General features: G+C 40.8%; 1 protein-coding gene across 1 annotated transcript in view; it reads right to left on the bottom strand.

Moving 5' to 3' along the window:
• Positions 1-21,356, bottom strand: part of MLPH (melanophilin) — a 34,136-nt gene extending 12,780 nt beyond the window's left edge. The window contains exons 1-9 of the mRNA XM_053471674.1: positions 21,288-21,356; positions 14,241-14,392; positions 8,990-9,211; positions 4,835-4,965; positions 4,160-4,198; positions 3,122-3,210; positions 2,275-2,400; positions 1,770-1,971; positions 614-840 (exon numbers count right to left, since the gene is read on the bottom strand). Coding sequence (XP_053327649.1) covers positions 614-840; positions 1,770-1,971; positions 2,275-2,400; positions 3,122-3,210; positions 4,160-4,198; positions 4,835-4,965; positions 8,990-9,211; positions 14,241-14,350 — 1,146 coding nt within the window. The 5' untranslated portion in view covers positions 14,351-14,392; positions 21,288-21,356. The remainder of the gene's footprint in view (positions 1-613; positions 841-1,769; positions 1,972-2,274; positions 2,401-3,121; positions 3,211-4,159; positions 4,199-4,834; positions 4,966-8,989; positions 9,212-14,240; positions 14,393-21,287) is intronic.
• Positions 21,357-24,702: the final 3,346 nt, after the last annotated feature.

Genomic DNA, 24,702 nt, shown 5'->3' with positions numbered 1-24,702 from the left:
TCATCTCTAGCTCTGCTTCAAGAGGCACTGAATGCAAGAACAAGGCACACAAAATCTAATTAACAAAATATACAAAGACCTCAAGGTGCTTGAGAGAGAAGTGAGAAAACGAAAATCATTTACATCAAAAGTGAACCCTAGCAGCGTTTCCAATTAGCAAGTGTTGAATGAAAAGGGAGTCTAATGACTTCATCTAATCACACACCTTGACCGGTACACTCCAGAAGAGCCATGACCATATCACAGACTGAGCTTGGAGGACAGGTCAAAAAGCACCGGAAAATTGCATGGTTAGAGAATCAGATCATGTTGATGTAACTAGGGTTAGATAAATATTAATACCGTAAACTGTGTGTATTGGGAATTACTAGTGTATACATATCTATTGTGCCTATTAAGGTTCCATAAGCACTGCACTTACTTCATACCTTTTATTGTAATCGTAAGTGTAAAGCACTAAGTATACCTTGTTTACGCTATATACATAAGAATGCATGTAAACACATATATAATGGGTTCTTAGAACAAGCTTTCTGGAAGAAATCCCTGCACTTAGTATTCAAATCAACACGCGGATCCTTGATTGTAACAAATCACAAGCTGAAGTTATTACCTGAGGAGCGGAATGATGCACATTCTCCTGGGAGGATGCCCGGCTCCTGCGCCTTGGAGGAGCTTTAGGAACAGCACCTCTTTCATCCTCAGATGTGTCCATGTCCCCAGCATACTGGGACCCCTTAGGTGCACGGGAGGGACTGCCTTTAGGGAGATACCGGGTGCGAGTTAGTTGGGAATCTGGGTGTGGGTAATTAGGTGAGGATTCGGTTAGAGAAGGAAGGTCTGAAGGTTGAGATAAGGCAGGAAGGAGAAGAAAACGAGGGGTTATTTGACCAAGTTAAAACTGAATCCTGTCATTTCAAAGGACTCGGCAACCAATGAAAAAAGCAACACACACTTCTGAAAGATAAAGTAAATAGCAGGATAATTTATGGAAATAAAGACAAGATCATATCTCACACTTCTCATATCTCAGTCAACCAAGAACTAGAACACAAGTCTGCTACGTGTTTTAAGACGAAGGTTCTGCTGGTGTTTGGCAGCTGGTGCGTTTAAATGAACGATAACACAATCTATAAAATTCTGCGCTATTATGGTTAATGTAAAATGTCCATATGTGTCAGATTGACGATCATGTATCTTCCAAGACCTAAGTGCTAGTATAAATCCCTTAATATCGTCATGTGTTAATGTTCCCATACAGAACAGATCAATTTAAAATGTAACTACAAAAGGGGGCTAATCTTCCCAACACAACCTGCAGGAAACCTGCGCCACCCAATTCCCCATTAGTTTTCCTCCAGTTCCACAACTCCCTGGAATTGTGTTTTAATGGAGGTGCAGTGAGTTTCCGGAACAAGATGGATATTTTACAGAGTAACTAACATATTTGAGACAGTTCAGCTCTTTTGTAATTCAATCCAAAGATGCAGGCCGAAGCGGTTACCGGTTTGCCATTAAGCCCCATCATCCCGCCAAAGTCTGGTGATTTTATGAAATGGTGTGTGATGCATTAATAAATGTTGTGTGCTTTGGTTACATGCAATGTATGTTCTTGTAGTTACTACTGTGCCTACATGTGTCTTGCACTTGACCCTGCTGACACTATGTACTCCATAGAAATAATGTGGTGTGACAATGATGTAGCTTCAGAGCATTAACGTGCAAAAAACATCACTTTTGGACATCTAGCTTTAATCTCTTATACTTACTAGACCTTTTGATGTTTTCAAGGCTACGACGACGAGAGTTGACGGTTACACGGACTTCAGTGCTGAACTCTTGATCCGGAGGGGCGACATTCTGTCCTTGCTCCTGGAGCAGATGGTGAAACATGGATGCCAGCTCAGCCTCGGCAATGAGGGATTCTTTCTGGGCAGGATCTCTCCCAGAACTGGTGTGTTCAGAGAATGACTACAGGAAAGGGTAATACAAAAGTTCTCTAAAACATTTCCACTTGGGCTAAGAAACACTGTGACGCCACACAATGTTTCGCTATAAAGCCAATGCACACGGTGTCACAGCTGAATTGTTTGTTCTGTCTTCCTGATTATAGAATGAGATTCCACCAACTAATATTACTTTCAATATGTTTCAGGTCATACCCTTCAAAACACCACAGGAGTTACATGTCAAGTAATCTTCATAAATCATAAGGTGGAACAAGCTGAAATAGGGGAAGAAGAAATCAGAGACAGAACCACACCCCACATATACCTGGAAAACATCTTGCTCTAGAGTTGGAGAAAGCTGTACGGACTGCCTGCGAGACTGAGCCGAGTACTCAGAATCCATCTCAAAGTCAAATGGATGAACAGAGAGCAGGCGCTTGGTCCTACGCATCTTTAGGAGACAAGGAAAGCAACTGAAAGGTGGAAAAAGGCATCCCACAGACCCCTGCCGCAAGCGTCATGCATCATTAAAGGTTCCTTTACACCAAAAATTAGACAAGGTCATACTGGCTACATATAATCCGGGGTCATGTTCTCTTTATCATCAACTATTGGTTTTCATTAATGTGCAGGAAACTGTTTGGTCACTAAGCGGCTTTTGCAAACTTGCAGTAAATAATTAGTGCAGCTCTGATGATAAAGTGTGCGCACCTTTTAATACTGAAAAAAGTATATATTTTATATCCTCCCTTGCTAAATATATAACCTGTCTTTCTAGGACACGGTTGTTTAAAGGGGTTATCTATTAATGGCAAAAGTGAGGTGGGCTCATTAGCTGAACAGCGAATGAAGGACTGTGGTTTCCAAACCTCAAGGCGCATTGACAGGTGAGATTTAGTATTTACCACGTTCTATTCCAATAAGCACAGTGATGAAACCTGGACCATCAAGGCGCTTTGAGGACAACTGGTCTAAATCACTGAATTTGGAATTTAGACACCACCAGCTTTGCTACAGTCATGCCATCTCGCTCTTATTAACAATTGTAAAGGACTTCATTATTCATTATTTATAGACAAGTTCCTGTGGTACATAATATGATACCCCTTTACTGCTGTATGGATATGACTGAAGCCAATCACTGCAGGGAAGGAGCAGAGTGGAGTTTGTACCATGCTATAACGTTGGGCCTCTGAATTGTCCACAGTGTCCTCATCATCATCAGGAAACATCCCAGACCTGGCCTGCCGCAGATATTCTCCTAGTGAAAACGGAAAGTAACATTTGACCATCATTCCTACTGTTCATACAAGATATACTGCCGTTTTACACGTGCTGTCCACCTAACTCTCGGCATCAAAATCCCTTCTACGTTGATCTCCTAAATAAGGCTGCTTTGCGTCATAGCCCACTGTATAGCTTGGCTTTGCAAATGAAACGTGCAGGCCGGGGCAAAAGGACTTTCGCCTAATGAGGTTTCAGCTGATTTGAAAGATGTGGGGAAGTAATCAAGGCTGTAGGAAGTTTGGTGGTCTTAAATGAAAGCGTGATCAAACAATGGTAACAATGGGAACAAACTGATTACAGAATGGGAAGACGTGTCACTCTGTTGGAAATATTTGTACAGGTGCCAACCAACGAGGAGGGGGTAAAGAAGTGAACAATCGGGTTTGGGCAAGGTGGTGTTGTATAAAATTGGGATTGGTAAAGTGGAGGGCGCAGTTGGGTTAGGTACAAGTGGGTATTGTAGTTGGCTTGAAAAATGTGGGTGTGATCAAGGTTGGTTTGCTGTAAAACAGCAGCTTGAAGCACATCATTTTAATTTGGTGTTAGATCACCCACACCTATAACTACATGGTATTCTTCCTTCTAACTCAAGTCTCACTGTATGGCTTTTAATGCACAAACGCACGGGCGGTTATTTAAGTCTTTGTTAGCCAGGGTTTTCACTCCCCATCCCGTTTGAGGATATTTAGAGCCATGTCTCCAAGCACAGTTACTCACTCTCACCCCCTTCTTGTCTTTTGTAACGAGCAAGAGAAGGAGATCTCCGCTGGGGCAGCTCTGGGATGTCCCCGGGTACGCCCGCACACATAAATTGCGCATCACCTATGCTAAGATCCAAATCATCCCTCTCTGTAGGACACACCTGGCTCATTTATCATTCCCATACTATATGAATGTTTAACTTGCAAAAAAAGAAAACTTACTGTTGATGTCAGGCATACTGTACACTCTATCCGGGAGACCTGGAGAGAGAAATACAGTACTATTAGTTACTTAGTTCTCGCTCATACTTGACCACAGTCCTGGACTTCAGTCTTAGATTTGCTCCTATTCTGTTCTCCTCAATCCAGATATTGTCTTCTGTTTATACTTCTGATCTCAGACGACCAGAAAGCAATCATCCAAAGCATTCCAGATAGCTAATTATTGGTGTTTTATCCAGCTACATTTGTTGTTATTATTTATTAATTTATTATTCATTCGCATCAAACAAAAAGAAAGGAGTGCTCTGCTCAAAAGAGTTTGCATAGTGCCTTCATTATGATCTGTTCTGCATTGGGTTCTGATGATCATATATTATAGAAAAATAAAGACACATGGTAGACATGGCTGTGCACCAGTTACTGCTTTCTCAAACAAGTAATTATTATTCTAGCAGCAACCGGGAATCTGAATATGTATGTCTGATGCTTTTTAGGTTGTGCGCTCCCCTTTCCGTAATGATTTTTTTTGCAGGTTCTTACAAAACTTTAGACTCGGGTTTGCTTATATAGTAACTAAACCAGAGCATGTCGTAGGTTGATAATATTTTGTAAAACTTAAGTAAAAGTTTCTGATTTACACATGATTTACTGTATGCTAATGAACCCTGTACACACCTGTTAGTCCTCCCCTGGAATCAGGCTGCATCCTTGTGTACAGGTGCCGCATGACCTTGGCACTGCCAAAGCGTTTGAAACGAGAACGGACGTGTTCATAATACCACTCTAAGGAGCCGATCTTCACCGTCCTGTTAAAAAAGATAGCATTGTGTCATGATAAACATGGCAGATAGGGCAGGAGCATTATGATGCATGCCAACAAAGGCATAAAATATTCAGAAATCAAAATTACTTCTGCATCATAGATATAAAAATACTAATTTTCACTTCCACTTATTATAACAGCGCTACAGAATCTGGTGGTGCCATTTAAATACAAAGTAGTGTAATGTTGGTGATGCTCTATCTGTTCACGTTCATTCTGAAACTGTTTTACCATGTGAAGTTTGTGACTGTACCTACAAATTCCATTACCGTCTAGAGCAGCTATATTTTCTTTCCATTGTGTCAATATCTACATTGTGTTCAGAAAGCAAACTTATCATGTTACAGTCACTTAAGGATCGTACAACATTTTCTAAAGAACTGAGTGAAAAGAAAGCATTCCATAAATCTTATCGTCCTTTCATCTGTTTGCATATTTTGATCAGTAACAGGAAAAACTGGATAGGCTGGTTATGGAATTATATCCAATTGCACATTGTATAGGGCAATTGTTTAACATGGGTTAAAGTGAAGTAGGGGTTTAGGTTAGGTAGGCTAATTATAATAAGTAATAATAATATAGTATAATAAATAATAATAATAATAATAATAATAATAATAATAATGCTTGCACAAGGAAATAGGGAAAGATACTCCTGCCTATAGAGCAATATCCTGTCCTTTGCATGGCTTAATTGAAGTCATCGTTTTTTTAGGGGAAAAACGTCGAAACAATCAGATTTACGGCATGCTTAAACTCATGTCATTTGATTGTAGTAGCCCTGGTTTGAGCCTATGTATCTGGTGCAATACCGGCTCCAACCAACAGGTGTCACTGCTCACACAGGTAATTTTACCTGTAACAGCTGTCTCTATCAGAACACAGAGGACATCCCTGGCCAGTATATCATCTGCTTGAATATCTATGGCTTTCCTTCTCTGTTGACTCTTCTAAAAGAGTTTGACTGAGATGATGGGCCAGTACCTTTAGTGAAAGTGGGAGGTTTATGCCAGACAGAAACTAGTTTACCAGAAAGGAAAAATGGGGTGGGCTACTTAAATGAATTATAAGAAACATACAATAAAAAAAAAAAAAGTGACGCGTGCAGGAGAGAGAATGGACAATTTCTGTTTGTTTTTGCCCCATGTTTTTTTTTTATCTGGCATTAGAAAGCCAGCTTAATGGTTTGATCACCAAAGTACAGCATGAAATTAAAAGATCCATTTAAAAACATAACGTTTTAAGACCCTCTGACCCCCTAGGTGGGCATGTGTATGTGTATTGCAGGGTAATGTGCCTACACAACTCAACATCTACTATGTGGGCAGTGGCTGGCAGATTATCCGTTTGTGTACCAGGGCACTAATGGATAATCTGCCACTGCAAAGGCTTTCGCAGTAGTAGTAGTAGCAGTAGATTAAGACATGTCCATACTAGCATTAGTGTTGTATTTTGCTTGTTATTACAAATACTGATGTAATAGTCATGGTTCTCATTTTCTACAGTCTCTTCTTATATTCCCCCTTTGTTATTTTCTGAGACAATTGATTATAACTTCATGTTCTCCAAAATTCTGTGATTATCCCCCTTTTTATGTTATTTCTTCCCTTTGGAATATGGGAGCTTCTGAAAGTCTCTGTAAAAAGTTCAACGAGTATAAAAAAGAGAGAAGTTCTGCCTGCTTAGACTATGTACTTAAGTCCACAAATGACATAACGCTGGGTAGGCCTATTCAACACATAATTATGATTAAGAATTCAGTTCCCCACAGTCCTTCCAACAAAGACTTGAAGTTTCCCACTTAGTTACATGGGTAAGACAGTTCCCCACTCTTAAAGCAGTTAAAACATACAGTATTCCTCTACAATAGGCACAGTGATTGATAGTCAGAAACTCAAGCTATGTTCAATTGACGGTCCCTTGTCTTTTATCGCAATGATGTTTAAATATGGTACACTTTTATACGTAAGGAGAAATTTTAGGCAAGGAGCACTAAATGTAGGAAAAAAACAGCATTAGATCCATTGGAATGTTTTTCTTCATTGTTCCACGTGTATCATTTTGCTTCAAATATCTCTAAAACATGAATCATAGTCTTGAAATTGTGTTGTACTTTTCCAAGACAATGGTAACGGACGTACTCTGTCTTCTTAATGTACCCAAATTCCACCAACCCCATGTACCATAGTTCTACTGTGCCCTAACGTAGCTAATGACTTGGCAAAGCTGTCCCACTCGTCATGCTTCAAGGCACTTGAGTGCCATTCATCGAGGGGGTGCCCCCTACCAGGAAACGGCTGCTTTGCGCTGGCCCGCAGCCTACTGATGTGGAGCCTGGAGACTGTGCAAGGAAACTCTTTCCTCCTTCCCCTGGGTGGGAAAAGACTACTGAAGGGGCAGGGGTGGCACAGGCAGGATACTTAAAGAGCAGAGGAGTCACAAGCAGGCTACTTAAGGGGCAGAAGAGTCACAGGCAGGCTACTTAAAGGGCAGAAGCTGCACAAGCAAACAACTTAAGGGGTAGCGGTGGCACAGGCATGCTGCCTGTTTCAGGAACAGAGGTGGCACAGATAGGTTGTTTCAGAGGCAGAGGCCTACCACGTCATTATCTGGCTCGGTATATAGTGATAGAAGTTATGCGGTACCATATTGGCTCAGTAAATGTTATTTATTTTATTGTATTTAACTTATTTATAAATAATATTCTCTCACACTGACTGATCCACAGCGGGCGGGAAATTACATCATGCATGCTGAATCAGTCTGCACACAGCACAGATGAAGAGAGACTCAGCACGCTACTGCAGTTAAGTGGTATAAGCAGGGGCAAAGGCAGGCTGTTTGGGGGCACTGACAAGTTGCTTGGGGGCAAAGATGGCACAGGCAGGCTGTTTGGTGGAACTAACATGCAGTTTGGTGGCAAAGACGGCACAGACAAACTTTTTGGGGGCAAGGAGGGCACAGGTAGGTTATTCCATTGGTCTAAAGCTACTAGTTTTGACATTTTAGTCTGTGTCTCTGCTGTGGGAGCAGCACAAGATTCCCCCAAAATAACAAACAATGGCTTGAAAAGAAAACTAATGTTGCCTCACTAATTGATCTAAAATATAATAGAATTCTTGCTTGACCACAGAGGTTAAAGGGCGAGACAAAGCAGTGATGACGATCACTGGGACATGCGTTTGGCTTAATGGTTTATACTTTATACATGCTATAATTGGTTGTTTAACCTCTGTGGTTAAGTTTAGATGACATCAGATTTTAGAGCAGCTGAGTGGGGGAAAATTAGTTTTCTATTCAAGACGTTGTTTGTTAGTTTGGGGGAATCTTGTGCTGCCCCCACAGCAATAGCGCAGACTAATATTTCATTCTAGCAGCTTGAGGTCCACAGAACTCCTGAGAGTTTTACTTTTATTTAATGTAAGAAAGTCCTACTTAATTTAAGGAAGACTTACTTTATTGAGAGGGTGGTGGATATGTGGACCAGCCTCCCAGCAGAAGTAGTTTGCGGTCCATCGAACATCTGACATTTTATTTTAATTTAATTTAATTTAGGATTGATCAAAATATAATGAGACAGTAAGAATACACAAAGAATTTTGATGTAATCTAGAACACGAACAGTGATTCTACTTAACATAGTGTATCTGTAAGCTATATAACTGTTTTGGATATATAGAACATTCATGAATAAAATGTAATCACACATTTAACACTGCTATCTTGTATCTCTTATTACAGTGTCATGTGAAAGGAAGTCATTAAGACAAGAAAAGTGTTTCTTATGTTAGCAAGGGTTTCACAGAAATCACATAACCAAGTAATTGCAGTAACTGTCACACAAACATCTAATAACTTAACAACTATCACACATCTGACAATATTCCAAGCCGTTTCATGACTTTACATTTGGAGAGAAAAAAACATGCTAATCGTAAGAAATAAACCAGACCATACCTACTCCACAACAACAAAAAAATTGTTGGGTATCAGTTACTGTCACCAACCTTGTCACCCTGCAGGTGTCACACACCCAGCCCAGCTCCTTCTTGTTGTAGCGGCTGCAGTTCTTGCAGACATAGAACTGGCAGTCCAGGCACTGGCGTTTGCTGTTGATCAGGAACTGGAAAGGGTGCAAGCAGTGCACGCAGTGGGTGCTGTTCAGGTGGCTCTGATTGCACAGTAGCTCTCTTTTCGTGCTTTCCTTTTCCACCTTACATTTCAGTTCCCTGCAAATAAGAAAAGTCAAGATCAAATGAGAACTATGTTGCTGATGAAGAACTAATGAAAAAATAAATGCCAGGACCAGCCCTAGAACAAACAGAAACAACATAATATAATGTTTTAGGGGCATAATTGGGAACTAGGACAAGCATGATCTATCTGTAATTGCTTAATTTGCTCCTCTTAAACTGCTTTAAGCAAGTGCCTCCCTTGTGGAGAATCTGAACTTGCTGCTCATTCTCTATGTTTTACAGCAGTCCAAATTAATTTCAGGATTAAGCAAGACATTTGCCACACACTAACATACCCAGACACATATACACACTAACATACCCAGACACATATACACACTAACATACCCAGACACATATACACACTAACATACCCAGACACATATACACACTAACATACCCAGACACATATACACACACTAACATACCCAGACACATATACACACTAACATACCCAGACACATATACACACTAACATACCCAGACACATATACACACTAACATACCCAGACACATATACACACTAACATACCCAGACACATATACACACTAACATACCCAGACACATATACACACTAACATACCCAGACACGTATACACACTAACATACCCAGACACATATACACACTAACATACCCAGACACGTATACACACTAACATACCCAGACACGTATACACACTAACATACCCAGACACATATACACACTAACATACCCAGACACATATACACACTAACATACCCAGACACATATACACACTAACATACCCAGACACATATACACACTAACATACCCAGACACATATACACACTAACATACCCAGACACATATACACACTAACATACCCAGACACATATACACACTAACATACCCAGACACATATACACACTAACATACCCAGACACGTATACACACTAACATACCCAGACACGTATACACACTAACATACCCAGGCACGTATACACACTAACATACCCAGACACGTATACACACTAACATACCCAGACACGTATACACACTAACATACCCAGACACGTATACACACTAACATACCCAGACATGTATACACACTAACATACCCAGACACGTATACACACTAACATACCCAGACACGTATACACACTAACATACCCAGACACGTATACACACTAACATACCCAGACACGTATACACACTAACATACCCAGACACGTATACACACTAACATACCCAGACACGCAGGGCCGGCCCTATAATGGGGCAGACTGGGGCAATTGCCCCAGGCGGCACTTTAGAAGGGGCGGCACTTTGCCGCCCCAAGCGTTTTTTTTTTTTTTTTTTTGTAGCGGAGGAGAGAGAGAGGGGCACCGAGTGGTTTTCGCTTACCCGCTCGGCGCCCCTCTCTCTCTCTCCTCTGCGGCGAGTCTCCCTGTTCGGTCCCGGTGCCGGCTTGTAATGCAGAGGGCCGGAAGTGACGTCAATTTCTGGCGCTCAGCATTACAAGCCGGCACCGTGGCAGAGCAGGGAGACTGTTTAAAGGTAAGTACCGGGGGGGGGGATCGTATGGCGTCGGCGAAGTTTAAAATGCCGCCCCCCCGGCGGGGGGGGGCGGCGTTTTAAACTTCGCCCCAGGCGGCGTTAAGTCTTCGGCCGGCCCTGCAGACACGTATACACACTAACATACCCAGACACGTATACACACTAACATACCCAGACACGTATACACACTAACATACCCAGACACGTATACACACTAACATACCCAGACACGTATACACACTAACATACCCAGACACATATACACACTAACATACCCAGGCACGTATACACACTAACATACCCAGACACATATACACACTAACATACCCAGACACATATACACACTAACATACCCAGACACATATACACACTAACATACCCAGGCACGTATACACACTAACATACCCAGACACATATACACACTAACATACCCAGACACATATACACACTAACATACCCAGGCACGTATACACACTAACATACCCAGACACATATACACACTAACATACCCAGACACATATACACACTAACATACCCAGACACATATACACACACACTAACATACCCAGACACATATACACACTAACATACCCAGACACGTATACACACTAACATACCCAGGCACGTATACACACTAACATACCCAGACACGTATACACACTAACATACCCAGACACGTATACACACTAACATACCCAGACATGTATACACACTAACATACCCAGACACGTATACACACTAACATACCCAGACACGTATACACACTAACATACCCAGACACGTATACACACTAACATACCCAGACACGTATACACACTAACATACCCAGACACGTATACACACTAACATACCCAGACACGTATACACACTAACATACCCAGACACATATACACACTAACATACCCAGACACGCAGGGCCGGCCCTATAATGGGGCAGACTGGGGCAATTGCCCCAGGCGGCACTTTAGAAGGGGCGGCACTTTGCCGCCCCAAGCGTTTTTTTTTTTTTTTTTTTGTAGCGGAGGAGAGAGAGAGGGGCACCGAGTGGTTTTCGCTTACCCGCTCGGCGCCCCTCTCTCTCCTCTGCGGCGAGTCTCCCTGTTCGGTCCCGGTGCCGGCTTGTAATGCAGAGGGCCGGAAGTGACGTCAATTTCCGGCGCTCAGCATTACAAGCCGGCACCGTGGCAGACTGTTTAAAGGTAAGTACCGGGGGGGGGGGATCGTATGGCGTCGGCGAAGTTTAAAATGCCGCCCCCCCCGGCGGGGGGGGCGGCGTTTTAAACTTCGCCCCAGGCGGCGTTAAGTCTTCGGCCGGCCCTGCAGACACGTATACACACTAACATACCCAGACACGTATACACACTAACATACCCAGACACGTATACACACTAACATACCCAGACACGTATACACACTAACATACCCAGACACGTATACACACTAACATACCCAGACACATATACACACTAACATACCCAGGCACGTATACACACTAACATACCCAGACACATATACACACTAACATACCCAGACACATATACACACTAACATACCCAGGCACGTATACACACTAACATACCCAGGCACGTATACACACTAACATACCCAGACACATATACACACTAACATACCCAGACACATATACACACTAACATACCCAGGCACGTATACACACTAACATACCCAGACACATATACACACTAACATACCCAGACACATATACACACTAACATACCCAGACACATATACACACACACTAACATACCCAGACACATATACACACTAACATACCCAGACACGTATACACACTAACATACCCAGGCACATATACACACTAACATACCCAGACACACAGACACAATAACATACTCAGAAACACTAACATACTCAGACACACACAACTCACTTACCATGGAGAAGTTTCATCCTATCCTTAATGCAGCTCACACACAGTGTTGACCACACACAATGCTGCTAGAGCAAAGTCACGCAACATGACCCTGTCTGAAAGAACATGCCTTGGAGTGGATGCCCCTGTCAAAGTGTCACCTGGGTGCCATGGACCCACCAAGAACCGTGTAAGGGCCGGCCCCGGGGAGCAATGATGAGATCCATTCTATGGGACATACCTACCTGTCCCTCCCTAAATCATCAGGGATTGCGACCTTAGGGCAATCCATTCTAAAAAGTAGGATGTGATAGTAAAGTAAGACGAGCAATGGCAGTGGACCCATACTTTTTGGAACAGCCCACTAAAGTAGTTGCATTACTGTAGGATAGGGAAAATTGATAAATTATGCAGGACAGTTATGTTTTCTTTGGTAACATCCTTCAAGTTCTGCTTGCAAACCATAAAGAAATGAATCTTGGAGAGGTTATTTACTTACTGCAAAAGGTGACAACACCAGCACTGGCTGAGCAATTGCCTGCACAATGACATCCAGTACTTTTGCCTCCTTTTGCACACTTACAGCATTTTGCTCCTCCATAGCAGAGACGTTTGTTCCTCAGACAGAAGGCGTTATGGAGCCGGTGCTTCTTCCTTAACAGCCCCTTGATGATTCATTGAGCTCTGCCTGCGCATACCGGCAGCTGTTTGCTTTTGGGGTTTGGGTAAGGTGGGGCAAACCTGATGTTTGGTTAGTAGGATGTGAGTGAGGCTAGTGAAAGTACTCACTTCCAATAACCTGACGGGATCATTGCCTCATCATTGACAAATGTTTTAATTTATTACAGCAAAAAAGGATCAATAAAACTTATCCGAACACTTTAGAATTAATGAATTTGCTAATAATAGTAATGTGTTAATTAAATTAGCAAACTGTTAAGTAGAGCATAGCATTTAATTGAATGAGTTGGCCATTGATCTTCTGTGTAAATAACATAACAAAAAGCTACTTTACTATATTTCTCCTGGTAACCTTATGATTCCTGGGGGGGGGGTTATTTATTCACTAAGAAAACACTTGTTGATGAGTTTAGGTGAGATAACGCGTTTTCAAAAAACACACCAACTTAAATATGAAGGTCCAGTCTCTGCCACTGCAAGATTTAACTACACATTATCCAGTCTGACCTCTTGCAGGGGAAACTCATAAGGATTGGTGTTTCATAATGCATTGTAATATAATATGTCTCACTCATTTGCAAAAACAGTGCAGTGAATAAACAAATAAGCTCAGTCAGGACGCGCATGCACATCTGGTGAAAAGAACCCAAAACGGCAGCATATCTTTCTTGTGGCCACAGAACTCTATTAGGCAGACTATGGTGCCAAAGGGAAAGAGTACAGCCTCTGTATAATGCAAACTATTCCAATACCATCAAAAAGGCACCAGCAACCTAATAGTCACTGGGCATTTCACCCATTATACACCATCCCTTCGCCATATCTAATACAGTGTGAACACACACCACCCGATCATTCTCCTCGCTATAGGTGTGCTATACAAGTGACCGTTCCATAGAACGCGTTTCATTGCTGCCACTGTTTCTTGCCCACTTACTCCAGTCTATCCTCCTCCTTTTTGCGCAAGTTGATGTCTCTCTGGACCACCTCCCATACATGCTTGGCCTCATCATCGCTCAGTTTGGACAAGTCTAGCTTCCTTCCCATGGCGGTAAGCTTCCTGGGTGATCCCAAAAGTAATGTGGCACTCTACGGTACAAAGCTCCGAGTGAAACAGTACTAAGCAGCTCCTGTTAAAAAAAAAAAGAAAAGAAAAAATGCAGGGGAAATTATTTAAAGATGACCAACAGCCACAGGACAAACTGATATCACAATTACATAAATAACCGGCCATAGTAAACACTGTGTGAAGTTAACAGAAATATTTTCCATCGTAAACTTCACTATGATGCTCAATAACTCAAGTTTCCCCTGCAAAAAAGGACCAGCTGCTCCTTATCAATGGACAGTTAATTGGTGAAATGGAATTCAAGAAGCATCGTGTATGCATGTTACAGGGTCAGATTAATTTTGTCCATACCAGAACCCTGCAGGGGCTGCCTAAGCCCCAAGGTTTGGTCCAAATGGCCACTTAGCAGGCTGGTGTACTGTCTGGAGGGTAATTTTACTCACACTTGCTGGGCTGGTTAGTGCACTGAAAAACACGTTGGACCCTTTAATACATGTTTTTTCAACCCCACGCTTAAAATGAGCCTAGCTTATGGCTGGTAGGAGGAGGGAACATTTCATACTACCTGCCATGGGCTTGGGTCAGGTATAGCATGAAATACAGAAATCTAGGGCGTTTTTGCGCATGTGTGTGTATGCTTTTCTGATATGGTCACTTTTTCCTTTTTCACTGAAAAGGTCACAGCAGCTCTGAGCCCTTAAAGAGTTGTTTTTAAGTGGCGGGGGGGGTCAGCTGTGCCTTTCGGCTGCCACCACTCCTTGAAGACTTCAGTGGACACCACTTTTGAGGACAATCCAGCTCTCCTCAGTGTTCAACCAGGGAGGGAAGTAAGTGGCTTCATATCCCCACATGGGGAGTGCGGCCCCAGAGGAGGAAGAAATCGGGATCTGGTCTCTGTTCCCACCACTTTTTCCACCATGTTTTTTGCACACAACAAGTGGAAGAACAAGGTACCTCAGGCTTCAAGGAAAAGAAAATGTAATGAACGCACCCCGCAGATCAGTGTGGCAGGCAACTTTATCTTATAGTTAGTAGAATGTTGGAGCAAAAGGTTATGCGTATTACAAGACGGTGAGTAGCAGAAAGCGAGGCATAAGGTTTGACCTAGATTGTCATTTTAACATGATGAATGATACTATTCTAAGAATAAAACACAAAATTACAGAGAAGCAAAGTATATAGTGAGCGGAACATTGGTAAAGATGGTATCAGTATCTCCTCTGAAAGGGAATCACTATATATTATATATATATATATATATCTATATATATATATATATTGCCACTCATGACACACAGAATGTAGCAGGCAGTATGGTTTCACAGGATTTGGTAATTTTCTCCACTTAGTAAGTTTCTAATGAAGTCTATTTCCAGTCAGTCAGCTGATGGTCATGCTCAACATAGCTGACTTCTGTAGATAACATTTTTGTATTTAAGATCAATCTCCATCAATAGTATTATTGTCTCTCTAGTCATGCACTGCTTTTTATTAACCGTGTTTGTCCCGTAATACATAAAGGCCAATGGCCACGGACCCTTTTTAGAAGGTTTGGAAAAACAAAAAAGATTTATGTTGTTCGCTAACAGCTCTGGCAACTCCACAAAATGCATTATATATATAACGGTTTTAACCGTTTCAGCTGGTACATAACGCTGGAAGGGAAAGCTTCATGACAGTAGTCTAGCGCTGATTAAAGTTGCCCTGGCACAGAGTTTAGCAAAACTATTACTTATTACAACTTATTTTAATATAATTTTAATTAACTTCTTATTAAAACTGTATCGTTTTTTCCTCCTTTTTTTAAAATGTTCTATTTTTATTTTTTTTTAGACAGTATACCCCTACAGATATTTGGATTCAAATTAAGTCTGAGTTATTTTATCCCACTTAAGTGGCATATGCAGCAATACTTTTAATTTCTTGTTACGTCCTCATGACCCGAGCACAATCATCTTAGCTTTTTTGGACGCTAACTGGGTGTAATTATTAATAGAGCTCAGATCATAAAGACTGACCTAATGTAAGAAAGAACCAAGTTTATGGAATATTATGGAATATATGTTTGGCCATATAGGCCCACTTTCGGCTACCTGGGTACCTGAGGGTTAAAGATGCTTTGTCATGTAGTTTTTGGAACAGAGAATGCTGGTGTGAGAAGGGTTACTAGAACATCCCTAAATAGGAGAGTCTAAGTGGTTGTATTAATTCCACTAACTGCAGATTATTGTTTCTATTGACTAGGGCTCTCGTAATCGTTTGGTCATTAAAGAGCGAACATAAGCCTGTGTAAGACAATTTGGGTGGGTCTCCCAGGTGAACGCATAAGGAGATCCTGGGAACGCAGATAATCTCAGAGGAATTTGTAGTCAAGTACACCTGCGGTGCAGCGCCAGACCAGTGAATAGTTCAGAAAGTTCATTAAATAGTTAAAACTGGAGGTTTAGAGACCAGGAAGTTACAGGGTGGATTTGTTTAAACATCTATTCCTTTTCTCAAGTATCAATTGGTTGTAGTTCAGTATACTATTGGCCCTTAAAGATGATATCAATATTATACAATATAGAGTATATTATTATGTTTTTGATATATATATTAGAGATCAACCTACTTCACTTTTTGGTAAGATCCTTTTTTTTTGGGGGAGGGTAGTTGGTTCTGGTAGTCTTGCAAAGAACGAGGGGGGTCCTTTTAAGACTGGAAATGAACCGATACCTTTGTTGTGCTATAGATTTTAGCTTCTCGCCCTGTTATTGTCATTTTTAGATAACAGATCTTTTTAATGATTCTAACTTAACCCCTTAAGGACAATGGGCGGTCCCTAAACCCATTGAAAACAATGCATTTTGAGCCCGTACATGTACAGGCTTTGTCATTAAGGGGGTAATAGAACCAAGTGAATCCCTATAGAGAGACTGTGCCATGTTCCTCACACTTACATCTGGCTGAACCACTAAAGAAGCACCAACATACCTGGAATCTTTTGATGCTGGTTCTAAACAGAAGCCCGGAGGGTTAAAAACATATTAGCCACGCATGGTTAGGCCACTTTTCAGAGCGGTGTGTATTAGATATAACCAGGCAGGGAGTGGGTCGTGACACACATCACCCTCATCCACATGGAAAAAAAAGGGCTTTACTCACTAAAACGAGAGCTGTAAAAAGAGTTTGCAGGGGATTTGTGGTTCATTGGTATATGAAAATCAGATTTTCTTTTTACTCTATAGCTCTAGATGTAAATGACCTTTATACTAACAATATATATTTCGAATGATATGGAGAATGATATGGGAAAACAGACATATTTCCTAAAACAAAAAATATATTCTAGATGTTATTGGTAACTTTTTCAAAATAAACAAAACATTCAAAAAAAACAAACAACAACAAACAAACTAAAGATATTAGATTTAGGAAAAAAATGATGTTAACTGTTCTGAGTCTTACAGTTCTACTAAATTGCTTTCTGATATTGTACATTAAAAGTTATAAAAAGTTATGTTAGAATGCAATGCAAAATTGTTTATTAGCAAGTCCAAGTATACTGTATACATGGAAAGCAGGATTTTTAGGGAATGAGCAAATAGCTTGGGACTGTTTCCGGAAATCTGGGACTATTGGCCGTACTAGTCGGTTCACTCGTCACTTAATTAGTTATTCTTCCTTCAAGGCAGTCTATCCCTTGGATTATTTGCTTATTCTTTTTTGGCTGTTTGTTTTCCATGATAACTAACTCTTGGCTAATTACCCTCTCTTAAGCAAATGTTTTTTTTCCTTCAGCTGCCAGTACATCTTTAGAAGGAACGGAGGGAAGGCACCCAAGCACATCCTGTTTTGACTTCCTAGTTTTACACATTATTTCATTATTTGGAGTAAAGTATACAATTTAAACTTCATATGGACTCTAAATGTACATCCTCCAGCTGGTTGTAAAATGATTTAAATGAGAAATTCTTGTTGTTGTATTTATTTGGTGATACAATGGTGATACAACCGTACCATAAAGCCTCAATACTGCACTGTTCGAAGGATAAGAAGAGAGATTTAAGGCTCTATTCACAGAGGTTTGCAAAGAGTTGTAGCTCCAGCTCCAGCTTAACTTTTCTGTTAAATAAGGTGAACTCAACTGAAATGTTGCTAACAGTTCAAGTTGACGCTTGAACTGGTGTCCATATACACTCCATTTTATACAACCTTACTCGGGGATGTTCTAAATGAGCTGGCCTTGAGACCTTTTACGAGGGGCTGTTAAAATTCCATTTGGTGACTCCCTAAATGTGTTAACCAACTGGCTCTAATATCTTGGAAACCTAGACTTATCATTACATTCAAGCAGGGATATCAACCATAACATTCCCATTAGCAAAAGCACCAACAGCACAGCGGTGTAGAATAGAAAGGAGTCGGTTCCACACGATGTGACCCCGAGGATCTACCCCTTCACTCTGAGACGGAGGCAAAAACCTTGAGACCCAAGTTCAAACTGAGAGTTCTTCCAATAATACTTGCTCTTCAACTCAACTAAATGATTTGAATGGCAGACTGTCCACTACTCGCATACCCAATTTCACTGGTAAACTCGACGACCACCTGGAAAACTCGCTTCTGTATCCTCTAACATTTAGAATGGTTATTATTCTTTGAATCAGTGGCACTGTAGTAAAGATTTTAAGTCATAAAACTATGTTTCCGTGTTGGCCCTTCGCAGTGCATTCATCGTTGGATGAACAGATTAATCAGGTTTTTCAAATTTGTGTCAAAGAGCCACTCATAGTTACAGATCCTGCAAAATCTACTTGCAGAAAAAATATATAATTTAGGAAGGTGCTAAACCAGATTTTCTCAGCGTTGCTGAAAGATGAATGTAGTTACTATCTACAAACACATAAATACTAAAATGGCCACTTGATGGAAAAGATTAACCTTCTGGCCAAATCATTATAGAAAAGAAGTCCCTTTAACCTTAATAATAAAGCAATGGGAACATAAAGGTCCAAGTATGAAGTACACATTGTCTCCAGGTGAAGTAGTCTTACTTTCTAATGCATTTGACCCATGTCTCATAAAACATCTTATGCACACTGCTGGAGCCTAATGCAAGAAATCCTAGAGTGCCCTGGCATGAAGTGTTTGAATACCAACCTAGGCTTCTTACAGAGGGGCTCTTCACTTTATCTCCGTCCCTTGGGTTTAGTTTTATAATTAACCAGAGAAAATAATGACAAAATATTTGACGGGGCCAAGACACAAGTATAAATGTTATGCGGTGTATATAGTAGCAGGGTGCTAAAACATAGTTGTATTGCTTGCCTACTTCCCAGAATGTATGTTTTAGCGGTGCTGATGGAGGTTCGGCTAGGAGCAGGTCCTTGTGATGACTTCTTGGCCTATTACTAGATATGAATGAAGTCCAGAAGTATATACAGATTCTGGGTCCTTTATGCCTACATTAAGCACCATTTTAGCACATGATTTGTTACTTGGTTCCTTTATATTAGACTTTTGTAGCATCCCTGTATGTAATTCATATTTATTATTTTGCTTTTGTGCTAATACATTTTAGGAACATAGAATTTGAAGGCCATTCGGCCCATCTAGTCTGCCCATGTTTCCTGACGTAAAGGCTCATTTTAATCAGTCCCTGATCTTGTGTTAGATTCAGAATAGCTTTATGATTACCCCATGCGTGTTTTGTAGCATTTGTCTATCCTGTCTACCCAAGAAAACATTTTCAATATGTATTTGAGTGATCAGCAGGGTGTGCCCTGTTATCTGCATAACTGTATGTGATGACCGTTCTTTACATTTTCCCTCATTGGACCGATTTCAGTAAATAAGGCATTGTTTTATTGCTGAAGGCTTATATTGCTTATATGCATAGGTGGAACTACAAGCAGAACAGATAAGCTATTAGTTTTCATTAGAATTCTGGGGTGGGGACTGTTTTTGGTAGGGACCTTGATAATCAATTGGATTTATACTGGTATAAAAAATAAATACATAATAAAGTACAGTAAGTGGTTTGTGTGTATGACAGGACGCCGTACACACAAACAATACATTCCACTAGTACTTTCTTAGCTCTAAGTATAGTACCTTTACACGGAGCAGCATCAAACTTTCTCCCAACAAATGTACAACTATTCTAAAGAAACATTATAAAAACACTTACTTTTACAAAATAAACACTTCATTCTTCATTCATGCGCTCAAAGGCACTTCATAGGATACACTTTCTACTGATTGTAAACAGTGAAATGCTGTCCTGCACACACAACGTTTCTTGTTGTATATTGATTACTAATATACTTACTGTGTAATATTTCTTTAGAAATTTACACTCAGCATTAATTCAGCATACTGTCTGCCAACCGTTACTATACATCCTATAGGAAATATAGAACTCCACCAAAGTTTAGATACTGACAATAACATTTGGGATACATGGCTTCCTGTGATCTATGCTACTCTACATTATGCGGTTTTAGTGTATTTATGGGTTTTAATGTATTAATGCATTAAATCAAAAGAGTGAGCATGTATACCGTATATACAATACAGCGGGTAAACAATGCCTGGGTTATACACGTATACTACACACCTAACAGCTGTGATCTCAATCACACCAATATCAGTAGTAATTTGCAGCCAGCTTTGCAGAACAGTTAACCCATCGTGTACCAGATCATTGAAGAATTGGTTGTTTGGCCCCTGCCCTTTACAATCAAAATACACTGGTCCGGCACTATCGTAAACTTTCTAGTAGGTCTGTAGTAGCCAGGTCCACACACAATGCCAGGATTTCTGAAACGCATACAATGTATCATCTGATTTCCAACACACTGAGCACTGGCTTTATGTACTGAAAGCACTTATGATATGTAATATCATACATACAGCGGCGTGAAAAGTTACCTTTGCAGCTATTACCTGTCCACTGGCTGATGCAGAAATGTCCCGGCTGAACTGTAAGGGAGTATTGTGTGTTTTAATGCAGGGAGGTTAAAGCTCTGCCCTGTGTCACATGCTGTCCTCCCTCCCCACAGAGTTACCTCCCACAGCCTCAGGCGGCTCCATGCCCTCTGTTAATCTGCTTCACATATCACATGAGCACAGGGCTAGGCATACTGTGGGCACAATATAACACAGAGCTATCTAAGACAGACACATAATAATAATAATAATGTCCCCGATGTACTAAAGATTTAGACCTTAATCAGTCCTTGGTCTTGTCTTGGATTCTGGATAGCCGAATACCATGCATGTTCACATTCCCTCACTGTATTAGTTTCTACTACATGTGATGGGAGGCTGTTCCACTTCATAAGATTTCTACAGCTAACGTCAAGGGTATCTGCTTCACCCATACAAACGTATCATACATGCCAACTGTACCGATTTTCCCAGGACAGTCCAGGGATTTGGGAGCTTGTCCCAGTACTTTAGTGTCCCAGGAAATCATCAGTTGTGGGTTTCAGGTGCAGGGCCCATCAGGGAGATCACAGATCTCCGTCTAACCAGCCCCAAAATAAGGGAGTGGTAGGTCTGTTCCTCTGTTTCAGCGCTCCCTAACACTGTGTGCCAGTTATGATGCTGAGCGATGGGATATCACGTCATATGCTGAAGCAGAGGTCTAAAGGAAAAGACCTTGCGTTCTCACCGCAGCCTTTGGCAAAAGACCAAAAAAAGATAAAAGCAGAGGTAGAAAACTAAGAGATGGGGCAAAAGGGGGCAGAGTGAGAAAGGTAAGAGGTTGGGAATTTGATGCTAGTGAGAAAGAGCGAGAGGGAGAGCTAAAAAGAAATGTGAGAACATGTGGTGGAGCGATATAAAGAAAGGATAAAGTGAAAAGGGAGGATATAATGAGAAACAAGAAGATGGGGATACATGGAGGAGATAATGATAAGGGGAAATAAGAGAAATAGAGATAGCTAAAGAGAAAGAAGATAGATAAAGAAAAAGGAGAGGGTTAATAAGAAAGGGGAGAGAGAGTATGTTTGTATTTTGAATGTGTGTCTGTTACAGCAAGCATGCCTAAAGGAAAGTAAGCAAGTGGCTGCAAGGGCCAGTGTGAGCCAGTATGTATGTGTGTAACAGCGAGCGTGAATGTGCATGGTTAGGTATGTGTGTATGGGCAGGAGTTTGTAAAGGTAGTGTATATGTGTAGTGTATGTGTGTGTATGGACAGGCTGTGTTAAGGCAGTGTGTATGTGAGTGTCTGTCTAGGCAGACATTTGTAAGGGCAGTCCATGTTTACATTACGTCCATGTAAACGAATAGGAGGGTGCAAGATAATATTCCTGCCTGGGGTGCCTGGGGTTTAAGACTGGCCTTGGGCTCCACTAAAACGAAGGCCACTAAAACGAAGATGAATCCAGGTGCATTTGGGGTTGACCAGGGTCACATACCGTCGAGTGACCCTGCAGTTATAGGGTGGCTGTACTGAAGAATAGGCTGAGGCAGGGTAAGTGAGTGGTGGCAGTGTGTTTGAATGTGTGTCTGGGTATGATAGCATGTCTGTTTCTGTATGTTATTGTGCACATGTTTTTCTGTGTATGTGATAGTGTGTTTATGTGTGTGTCTGGGTATGTTATTGTGAATGTTTAAGTGTGAGTGTGTGTTAGTGATTGGATATGGGTGTGTGTGGTAGTGTGAGTGTTCGGCTGTGTCTTTTAGTGTGAGTCCCCCTCCCAGGTCAGGCTCCGCCCCTTTCTGCAGTGCTGTCACGTAATGTCTCGTGAGAGCAAGATTGGTGAGTTAGGCGCCTTACACGGGACCCTCACTAACTTGTAGTAGAATCTGTGTCCAATGGAGTTCATCTATGTCTGTAAGTTGATGTTGCTGGTGCATAACTGTGTTATTTTATTTAATTAAGTTACTTATTTGTAACTTCTTTAGTATAGCGCCAAGCTTATTTTATTTTTAATGTAGTATATTAACTAGTGATGGGATTTAATGCTCTAGTAAAGCCCCTGATTAATTTCCAAGTTATTCTAGTTTATTATTTGGATACTCCCTTCCACATTGATTTTAAATGATTCATTTATTGTCAATTTTGTTTGAATATATATAGTAAAGTAACATTTATGTTTCTTTTCTGGCTTATCAGAAAATATTTTTGTGTGTATTGTGTGTGCGTGTGTGTAAAGCAAGAGAGCTGACCTAGGAAAATCTATTTATTTTAACCCAAGAGGTATTGTAATAATACCGGTAATATTGCTTTTAATGTGATGACCATTTAGAGGATAAGCCATTTATTACTGGAAACATATTCAGAGTAGAAATCTATGTAGTAAAGTTAAATCATTATTTAATCAGGGGTCCAAAGCTTTTGGGTTTTTTTCCGGATAGCTGACTCCTGTCAGCCATGTTGGATTTGTAACAATAACTTGTAGAAATCCTGCTAAATATAATCCTAAAATCAGTTGGGGAAAATTGTTAGTTAGTAGATTCCAGTACTGTCACTAACGTTTTAGTGTAACTTTTTTGGGTTTCACCTACTAAGGGGTCTTTTAGGCTCATTGGATTTGCGAGGACACAAGATCCGCCGTATATGTCACTGAGATCCCACTCCTCAGAGAGCACCATCGAAAAATAAGTCATGTCTTTTTTAAAATGACCTGTAAATGTACCTGTATGGAAGTCCCCTATAGGCTCACTGTAGACTCACTAGGCTTACTGTAGACTCCTATATGTATGGCGGCATATTAGCAGTCTGGCATGTTGTTGATTCCCCATGAGACACCAAACTGTGTGGTGTGTCTCATGGGGAAACTGTACATGCGCATGGAATACCATGTATCTCTCCTATTTTTCCCCTGAGAAGCCAAACTGAAAAATGATATGGCGGTCATGCAGTGACTAGTGAAAATATGGAGCTAAAATAATTTTAACAGCAAAGCTACCCAAATAAAATGCTGTTTTAACTTGTAAGTTGACATTTACTCAATTAGTGCTCCAATAACCGCAATTTTCTTCGTAGACCAGCCTTCACGTGAGCCCATAACACTACTTACAATCTTATACACTTTTGTAAAAAAAACTAACATCTGAAAATAATTGAACATGATTTAGGAAATCACTAAAACCACAATTATTGTAATCTGCAACCATATTTATGTACCTCTGAAGAAGCCAGTATCTGTGACACGCATTGGGTTTTTCATATTCTATTTATTTGTCCATATGCATTTGGGAATAGTTCATTGTGGTGACTAACAGCTTTTTTATACCCTACCATTTCTTTGTTTCCTCCCTCCTCCTCCTGGCACATACTAATACACAATTCTTTAATTCTTTAATGTATTCCTACTGCAGCATAACTATGGAA

The sequence above is a fragment of the Spea bombifrons genome, chromosome 7 (assembly GCF_027358695.1).
Source record: "Spea bombifrons isolate aSpeBom1 chromosome 7, aSpeBom1.2.pri, whole genome shotgun sequence".
In the NCBI taxonomy this organism is placed as follows: Eukaryota; Metazoa; Chordata; class Amphibia; order Anura; family Pelobatidae; genus Spea; species Spea bombifrons.
This window is presented reverse-complemented; position numbering and strand designations above follow the sequence as displayed.